At 38.5% G+C, this 10,331-nt stretch overlaps 1 protein-coding gene across 1 annotated transcript in view; it reads left to right on the top strand.

Moving 5' to 3' along the window:
* Mtbp (MDM2 binding protein) overlaps nt 1-10,331 on the top strand; it is a 65,179-nt gene that overhangs the window by 35,457 nt on the left and 19,391 nt on the right. The window contains exons 14-15 of the mRNA XM_055626483.1: nt 3,050-3,211; nt 8,123-8,240. Coding sequence (XP_055482458.1) covers nt 3,050-3,211; nt 8,123-8,240 — 280 coding nt within the window. The remainder of the gene's footprint in view (nt 1-3,049; nt 3,212-8,122; nt 8,241-10,331) is intronic.

Below are 10,331 nucleotides of genomic sequence, written 5' to 3'. Positions count from 1 at the left end.
TCTTCTCTTCTCTTCTCTTCTCTTCTCTTCTCTTCTCTTCTCTTCTCTTTTACCATGTTGTCTTTTCTATCTTTACAGCACATATTCCATTTCATTTTACAGACCCTTTATGGGGTTTTAAACATTTGAGTTCTCACCTACTTAATTATGGGAGTCTTACTGATTGATTGATTGATTTTTGAGACACGGTCTCATGTGGCCTAGTGGTGAAATAGGTATGTAGCTGGGAATGACCTTCAGCTCTTTATTTTTAGTCCCACTAAAAATCCAGTATGCTAAGATTGCAGGTGTATGCTACCACACCTGGCAAAGAGTTCTTTTTTTTTTTCTATAATTTTTCCTTCATCAATGCAGCCTGTACTTATTCTAGCATCATTTTTATTTTAGCAAAATATTACTTATTTCTCTTGTTTTCTATAATGTTTTGGGGTTTCTTTTGAATCCTTTTTTGTTTGTTTGTTTGTTTTGCCTTTCTTTGTTACCCTGGCTTGGTTTTCTCTTGTTGTTTTCTAGCTTGAAAGAACATAGCAACACTTCTTCTTCCAAAGTTGCAACCAATTTAAGAACAACCTTAAGTAATGTGCAGATAAATTATAAGTGAAAATGCTGTGATGTTTTAATCATGGATCAGCTAGATTTCTCATCAGGTCTTGAAGTTAGCTCTTGGATAACTGCCAGAACTAGCCAGCTACAGACCAACCCTACAGGGAAAGGTCCCTGGCAATATTGCAGAGAGGATATCCTGGAGATTGGCTGGCTCTGTTGAAAGTGACAGAGGAGGGTTAGTCAAAGTCTGTTGGTCATATCCCGCTCAGTGAGTGACTGGAGCAAGGAAGAACTGGAAGTCTTCCTGGAAGTTCTTACATGGGCAATGGTAATCGTAGCATAGGTAATGCAGAGCCCTATCCCCTTAGCCCTTTTCAAGGCTTGTGATTCTTTTCTGTCCATCCTGATTTCAACTGCAGCTTTTCTTTCCAGTTTGTAATATAATACCTGGCAAAAGTCACTGGGGAGTGGGAGGCAGAGGATTCGGTACTCTGATTTGAGCCTGCCTCTAACCCCGTCCTAGCATCAGCATCCAAGACTCTTCTCTCCGTGGGGATTCTTAGAATCCCCTTGTGGCCCACTGCTGTGAACATGGCCCAGATGGACTCAACAAATTTTATAGGTGACATCCTTGTCACAATGTCACAAAGCTGAATATATCACTCTGACTCTAATCCTTTCCGTGGGGCATTGTAGCCGTTGGTATTTTGATGGTGGGGCTTGGAATCCTGTTTAGAGCTATAGGACTTTTATTTAACTTACATTTAATCTCATCTTTACTGTAACCTTTCTACATACCTGAAGTTCCACAGTTTGCAATAATTAAGACAAAACTAAAGTGGAAGCAAGTGATGGCTGTCTCTGAGGCTGGACAAGAGTGATGAGCAGAGCTTGAGCTCTGACTAACCCTGTGTCTAGTCAGGTTTGAGGCTGGTACCTCACTGCATTTACCCATACTCCTTGTTCTCTGCAGATACCTAAAGTGATCCCTTCTTTGTTCTGCTGACTCAGTTTACTTATTTCTATCTTCCACAGATTGTTCAGAAATGTCACTGCATTAGTTCTTTCTTGTTACTGTTTTAAAGTTTTGCCCTGACTTTAAGGTCAAAGAAGGAAGAAACAGGAATGTCTATGATCTTACATTTAATAGAAAGTTCTATGGGTGTTAATTTTATATACTGTATTAGTCAGGGTTCTCTAGAGTAACAGAACTTAAAAGATGAATCTCTCTAAATATAGAGAAAAGGCTTTATTAGAATGACTTATAGGCTGTGGCCCAGCTAATCCAACACTGACTGGCTGTAAATGGGAAATTCAAGAATCCAGTAATTGCTTGGTCCACAAGGCTGGTCATCTCATTTGGTCTTCAGTAGATGCTGGAATTCTAAGGAAGTAAGTGCTAAGGCCACTGAAGGGGTGGATTTGATAGCGAGGTGAGAGTAAGCAGGCAAAAAGCAGAAGCTTCCATGTCTTTATATAGGCTTCAAGCAGAAGGTGTGGCCCAAATTAAAGGTGTATCTCTTCCCACCTCAAGATCCAGATTAGAAATGGATCTTCCTACTTCACATTAAGGAAAAAAAAAAAAAAAATCCCTCACTTGGTGTCGCCTCCATTTTTGGATTTTAGTTAATTCCAGATGTAGTCAAGTTGACAGTCAAGAATAGCCATCATGTAAACATGAATGTAAGATTATTTTTTATTTATAAAATTTTAAATTTAAAAATTAATTAATTAATAATTTATTATAATTTATTCACTTTGTATCCTGGATGTAGCCCCCTCCCTCATCTCCTTGCAGTCCCACTTTCCATCCCTCTTTCCCCCTATGCCCCTCCCCTAGTCTACTGATAGGGGAGGGCCTTCTCCCCTTCCATCTGATTGTAGTCTATCAGGTCTCATCAGGACAGTCTGTATTGTCTTCCTCTATGGTCTGGCAAGGCTGCCCCCCACGAGAGGTGATTAAAGAATCTTATGGAAGAAGGGGGAGATAGAAAGACCTAGAGGGGACAAAAGCACCACAAAGAAACCAACAGAGCCAACAAATCTGGGTCCAGGGGCCCCTGTGGAGACCGATACTGCAACCAAGGACCATTAATGGAGAGGATCTAGACCCCCTGCTCAGATGTAGCCTATAGGCAGCTCAGTCTCCATGTGGGTTCTCTAGTATAGGGAGCAGGGGCTGTCTCTGGTATGGACTCAGTGGCCAGCTCTTTGAACGTAAGACCATTTTTAATGCTCTGTATTTCTAAAGATTTGTATGTTTGGTTTTATTGTCCATCAACTCGTAGTGTTAACCAATTACTCTCTTTTTCCTCATTTCACATAATAACTTAAAATTTTGCTTTTACCTGTAAATAAGATCAAAATGAAAATATGGCTACATAGGAATGTAGATACTTGTCTTATATTCAAAAATATATTTAATAAAAATAGTAGACACAGGAGCTACTATAGCAGGTGCTCAGAAAATGTCACATGGTTAACTGTGCCTGTTGTCCTGCAGAAAGAAGAAAAATTGCAAACCAGCCTGAAACAATTTCTCCTGATGAACTCAAAAGCCTGTTGGTGCTCACGAGGGGGCGCTTTTTAGATCATTTTGATGCTCTCACCCCCAAAGCAGTTTTAACACAAACAGACAAAGTGAAAACTGCTGGCATGGCAAATGGTAAGATTTCTGTTAATTTAAATTTTGGTGGTGGTGGAGTGTGTGTGTCTTTGGTGTCTTTGGGAGAATTGCTTAACCTCCACATTTGGGTTTCTTTATGTGTAAAATGGCAGTTATAATTTAGCTCACTATATGGGATTTTTTTGTGAGGATTAAGTGAGTTAATACTTAGAAAAAAATAAGCACCACAAATGTGTCACCTGCCGGCTGTGCTATTCCTGTTGTTCAGTGGCAGAACCAACATCAAATAGCAATTCAGAGATATACAAAGAACGGTGGAGACATTATTGTGTCACTTGTGAATGGGATAATGTGCCCAGAGTGAGAGAACATGCTTCCTGGTTACAGTGTGTGCTCTGGAAGAATAGCAAGGCTGAATGCTGGCTCGGCAGCTTACCTGCTGTGTAACAGTGGGCACATTTTCTGATCTCTCCACCTTCCTGTCCTTACTGTTAAATTGAAGGGTGAATATATTAGTTGCTTTTATATTTCTGTGATAAAATACCATGACCAAGGCAGCTTATAAAAAATGTCTGTAATTGGGCTTATGGTTTCAGAAGGCTCAAGCCTATCAGGGTAGAGCAAAGGGCAGGAACAACTAAGGGCTCGCATCTTGCTCCACAGGTAGGCAGAGAGAACTAACTAGGAATGGGACAAGTTTTTTTAAACTCAAGGCCTGCCCTAGTGACACACCTCCTTCAACAAGGCCACACCTCCTCATCTTCCCCAGACAGTTCACCAACTGAGGACCAAGCATTCAAATAACAGCCTAGAGAGACCATTCTTATTCAAACAAGCACAGTGGGATAGATTGCTGTGACGATTAGATTAGTTGTGTGTTAAATTAAGTGTTGTGAAGTGAATGCTGCATGTTTTTGGCGACGTAAACTGACATACATTTAGAAGACATGACTTGACCCAGTGTGGAATAGTTACAGAGCCTTGCTAGAAGCCCAGGGATTTGGAGGGTTTCTAGTGATGTTTACAATATAGAATGAGAGAAGATTTTGTAAGAAAGAAGCAACCAATAGACTAGCTATTGAGTATGAGGTCAAGAGAGAGGTTTGGCTTGCCAGAGGATTTGCCTGGGAAATGAGAGGGAGCTGAGAGATAGAATATACTTCTTGACGTGACCTGGACAATCAAGCCTAGGATGCTATTAGCATTGGGCTATAGGTGAGCTATGTCTGAGGCCCTATGTCATTCCTTTGCTCAAACTGAGCTAATTGCTCTCGTTTACACAGACTGCATCATCCTCTCTGTGGCTTATACAGTCCTTAGCTGATATTGGTCTTGTGCTCTGTCTGATTTCCAAAAAGCACATTTCTGTTTTCCTTATTTCAACAGTCAGCTTGATCCTGGGGCATGTCCTATTATTTTCCTTTGTTGCTTTACATACTCCATGTCCTTGGCCTAGAATCCTGACTCCTTATAGCTACTCTGTGGATGTTCTGGTGTCGTCTTCTCTGATAATTTCCCGGGCCTTGGCTAGTTTAAACTGTTTCCATCATATTGGTACTCTTCTGTTTTTCTTATTTCACATGGCATAAATTTATTTATTTTCTTTTTTTTAATTCTTTATTAATTATACTTTATTCACTTTGTATCCCCCCTGTAGTTCCTTCCCTCCTCCCTTCCCAATCCCTCCCTTCCTCCACCCTCTGTATGCATGCCCCTCCCCAAGTCCACTGATAGGGGAGGTCTTCTTTTCCTTCCTTCTGATCCTAGTCAATTAGGTCTCATCAGGAGTGGCTGCATTGTCTTCTGTGGCCTGGTAATGCTGCTTCCCCCTCAGGGGGAGGTAATTAAAGAGCAGGCCAATCAGACCATGTCAGAGAAAGTCCCTGCTCCTCTTACTAGGAAACCCACTTGGATACTGAACTGCCATGGGCTACATCTGTGCAGGGGTCTTAGGTTATATCCATGCATAGTCCTTGGTTGGAGTATCAGTCTCAGAAAAGACCCCTGTGCTCAGATTTTTTGGTTCTTGTTGCTCTCCTTGTGGAGTTCCTGTCCTCTCCAGATCTTACTGTTTTCCACTTCTTTCCTAAGATTCCCTGCACTCTCCCCAAAGGTTGCCTATAAGTCTCAGCATCTGCATTGATGGTCTGCAGGGCAGAGCCTTTCAGAGGTCCTCTGTGTCAGGCTCCTGACTTGTTCCCTCTTTTCTCCTTCTTCTGATGTCCAGCCTCTTTGCCTTTCTGGATAGGAATTGAGCATTTTAGCAAGAGTCCTCCTTCTTGATTAGTTTCTTTAGGTGTACAGATTTTAGTAGGTTTATCCTTTATTATATGTCTAAATGAGTGAGTATATACCGTGTGCATCTTTCTGCTTCTGGGATAGCTCGCTCAGGATGATCTTTTCCAGATCCCCACGTGGCATAAATTTAAATAGTGCATAATCTATCTGATTGTTATTGATACTTGTCGTCTCTGCACACCATAGTGTCTTGAGGGTACAGGACACACTTATTTGCTGTCTCCTCAGCTGCCGGACCTGGCACAGAGCCTAGCATATAGGAGGAGGATCTCCCCAAATTACTCACTTAAACAAATAGATGAAGACTTGTAGAATGTGAACAGAAAGCTGACAGGTTGCACATGCGAGCCTGACTCCTAAAAATACAGCTGTGACTGTTGACATTCCTGTAGCTTTGATTTGAATAAATACATCTACCTGTAAACTGATCTGCATGTAAACTAGTAAGGCCAATCAATTTCAAATGGTGGCACACTGCAACCAGACACAGTTGTAGTTAGTAGCAATACAGGATGATTTGTACTGTTTCTGTGTAAACCCTAGCAAGTATAACAAGTGACAAGTCACATGTAGAAGATGCCATAACGTAGCCAGCTTATTAACTCACTGCTGAAGCTGGAGGCTTTCCAGTGGATGTGGTGCCTGATGTCTGACACAGCGAGTGTCTTCTTGGCACTTCTGGGCACTTGGCAAGGTTGTGTAAATGAGCTTGTTAATAATAATAAGAATATTAACAGATGTTAGAAGTAATAAAATGAGATTATAATCCCTTTTATTATTTCAAACATTTAGTATTATGTTTATAATTGCTTTATGAAATGGTTTATAGCACTAATAATAGCACTTTTACGTTGTGACTTATTCTTACTTTGGCTGTAAGATTGTAATGGCTTATCCTCTTTAGCCACACATAGTGATATTACTACCTTTCTCTTTCCTGAAATTTGTGATGTGAAGGTCACTTTTTCCTGTTTTCCTAATTGTATTGAGTCTATTTTTATTTCTTTATCTTGTAAAATAAGATATTACAAAAAATAATTTTCTTGATTTTTTTTATGGGAGCCTTTTGTTACATTTTTAAGAGGGGCATGGTATAGTATCCTCAGAGGCAAATAAATAAAATATTGTATTTTATTTTACTGTAAGAATTATGTTTGAATATTACTTCAAAGACTTGACATTTATTAGTTTTGTTCACTGTAGTACTGGACTACATGAGCCCTATTTCTGTTATATACTCAGTTAGTAATTAATTTTATTTTTATATGCAGGGACAATTTGTTTATTTTTTAAAGATAACTTGAATCCTCTTATGAATTCAGAGTGTGCAATGGTGCAGAACTGGTATTGATTATTTTCTGTATGTTTTTATTATAAAGCCATGTCTCCATTAAGTAGTACATTGCTTTGCTATAAAGCTCATTACCCTATAAAATGTATTTCACCACTGTTAATAAGAAATGGGAAATGGTGTGTTTTGATGATGTTTGTTGAGGGCATCTAAATGTAGGTATTAGAAGATACTTTGAAATAGTCAAGGTTAAATAGTTTGATAAGTAGAGAGAAAATAAGAGGCGGTTGCTTCCATTTTTGTAATACTTTACAAACATAAAATAGGTATTCTGTCATTAGTCCAGCCATCTTGAGTCATTTATTAGAACTCTGTATAGTAGTTTAAAGTAATTCTTTTTTAATTAAATTTTTATTTTTTATATGTTAATTAGTTTATTCATTTTGTAAAGTAATTCTTAAATCAAGGTAAGTTTACAATTTAAAAAAGTGGTACTGTTAGTAATCTTGTTAGTGTTTGAGCTAATACTTTCTTAGGCTTTGTCGAGTTCCACAGTTACGTGCAGACTGGTAACCAGCAGCATAGTAACCAGCAAGATGGTCCTCCCCTGCAGTTTCTGGAGTCAAGTGACATTGACCTTAGGGATTTGAGGGCACCTCCAGTTGACAGATAAGTGAGAACTGTTTCAGAAGTCACCTTGAGAACATTACATTATAAGCACATATATTGGTTATGTATTATACTTTTGAGACTTAGTAACCTTTTTTTAAAAAAAAAAAAACATGAAACTTTTCATTTCCTCAGACAGAATTCTGTTTCTAGTATAAAATTCACATAGCATTTATTGTGTTCAGTATAGAGTGGGTTCCTTTCATCTGAACTCTGTCATTAAGAATAGCTAACTTGTACATCTGTTTCATATGGGTCTTAACAGGTTCATTGCATCTTATCAGTAATAGCACATAAGCTTTATCCGAAGATACTTTATTTTCATATCCAATAATCTTTTCAGGAACCTTTTATACAATTCAAGTCATTTGACAGGTTTTAACAAATGTCTCAATTGAGTTCTTAGCCCTCACACACATACTCACTCACTCCATTATATATACCTATCACTATTTATTCATTTGCTTGTTTGTTTGTTTGTTTAGAGACAGTCTCACTAGTTCGTCCAGGTTGGCCTTAAACTCACACACAATAAAGCCTAAGCTAGCTTCAAATTGTAATTTTCCTGACTTAGGCTCGCAAGTGCGAGGCTTACAGGTGGTTGTCATCACATGCAGAGTGAGATATATTTCACATAGAGCGTTCGTTATGTTAGTGTTTTTCAGTACTGATGGTTATTTTGCTCTCTTTAGATGCCAGTACAGTCGAACCTTATTCTTCAACTCTAATGGAAACCAATCCTCTGGAATGGCCAGAAAGACATGTTCTTCAGAATTTAGAAACTTTTGAAAAATCTAAGCAAAAAATGAGGTAATACTTGAGTTTGTAGAAATACATGTTCAATATTTTCAAATGAGTTCTCCCTGTGGCCTCCTAGAAAGGGAATCAGACATAGTCTCTTCTTGAGGTTTCTCCGTGGTTGACACTGATGTGCTACGGTAGCTTACCTTTTCTTAAAATTTTCTGACCTCTTTGCCCCTCTGTTTTGTTCTTTCTGCTCTTAACCCTGTTGTGGGTTTTGCTTTCAGGTACTTGAGCATTGTGATTTCAGTTTGAATGGAGAGTTTAATGTGTGTGTGTGTAATCTATCTTGAACCAGAAGCTTGTTAGACACTCAGAGTCTGGGTCAAACATCTCCTTCCTTTCTTGAGTCCTTTATAAACACTTCAGCTCAGTGTTACATTTCTTCTCTAAACACTAAGGGCGATGCTTTTTTGTATCTTTATTGCTTGTGTATCTCCATCCACCCTCATTTCCTTGCTTCTGCCGGAGTCAGATATGTGCAGAAAACTGTGAGCCATTATTGTGGGTTCACAAATCAGAGTGAGCCCTGTTTACTATGTTACAGTGTTATTTATAGTGCTAACTAAAGACTGAAGGTACTTCATTAGGAAAAACACATCAGATTCCTATGTGAGAGCAAGTTACATTGCATCTTTTCAAAATTTTGTTAGTGTTAAGACAAACTAACAGAGAACCATTCTGTGGCGAAACCCAGAAAGCATAAGAATTTGGTTTTATATTCACTCAACAACCTGTGTCCTGACTTTTGCTACCATGTAAGATTGGGAATAAAAATCCTAGTTTCACTTGAAAGTTATGAAAGTATGAAGTTTCTTTAAAGTTATGACAGGATGAATGCGAACATTTTAATCTTAGTTGCCTGTGTTATTTTTTAACCTAAGATCTTGGCAGTTCAGTTTATCACAAATTAGTCTTTTTAAAAGCAGCTTTGTTATCCTTGTTTTGGGATTCTATATAAATGCAAATTATACATTTCCCATTGCATCTAGCCTGTAACAATGTTGTGATCAGTACTGATTAAGGAACATTGTAAGATACTATTAAAGAACCTGCATAGAAATTAAATTAAACTCACAATGTAGTTCCTGTCCACCCAGAGTATGCAATTCATAGAAAATGTCCATGTGTTTTCTTGCTTGACTATTTTTATTAGATTCTATTCCATTTAACAATAATAGGGCTAGAGAGGGGAAATACACCTGCCAGCATATGCAGATCCTCAAAGTGTAGAAACAGGGGGCTAAAACTCAACACCAGTGTTTTAATCATAGGATTGTTTGTAAAAATGTTGCATTTGAGTACTAAGTAAAATAGAATCCAGTGGCTTAGCAGGAAAAGAAAGGTACTTGGACCTGAATTCCATCCTCATGGCCCACATGATGGAAAGAGAACTGGCTCCCACAAGTTGTATTTGGACTTAAACACATGCACATGCACTGCACACATGTGCACATATACATGCATCCACACACTACATAAATGTTAAAAAGTTTAAATTTCATTAATATGAAGCTGAGTGATTAAACTCATGTTGACATATTGAAAGATTTTTATTTATTTCATGGTGATAGAGCAGTGAGTGGTTCTGGACCTAATGAAACGTTTTTTTCTGAGATGAAAGTATTTTCTTCGGGGCTGGAGAAATGGCTCAGTGGTTAAGAGCACTAGTTGCTCTTCCGGAGGACCTGAGTTCAATTCCCAGCACCCACAAAGCAGCCCACAACTGTCTGTAACTCCAGTTCCAGGGGACCCAGCACTCTCACACAGGCATGCATGCACATAAAACACCATGGCACAGAAAATAAATAATTTTTAAAAAGTATTTTATTCATTCATTCATTCATTCATTCATTCATTCATTCATTCAATAGCTTGCTGTGTGATTTTTCTGGTTTATGGAGTGATAAAGGCAGAGGAAGCTTCTAGTTGGAGTCAGTCTAGTTTTGAGCTGTTGTAAATAGTTGTGCAATCCTCAGTCCGTAATGTAGCTGATGTTTCAGTCTATCTGAAAAATAGGAATAATGGTCGTTTTTAGGCATGGTGTGCTGATTGTGTTTTATAAAATACTCACTAGGTGTTACATTGTTTTGCTGTAAG

Source organism: Psammomys obesus, unplaced genomic scaffold (genome assembly GCF_907164565.1).
Source record: "Psammomys obesus unplaced genomic scaffold, mPsaObe1.curated_primary_1811, whole genome shotgun sequence".
Taxonomy (NCBI): domain Eukaryota; kingdom Metazoa; phylum Chordata; class Mammalia; order Rodentia; family Muridae; genus Psammomys; species Psammomys obesus.
Note: the sequence above shows the minus strand (reverse complement) of the source record. Positions and strands in the feature narration are given on the sequence as shown.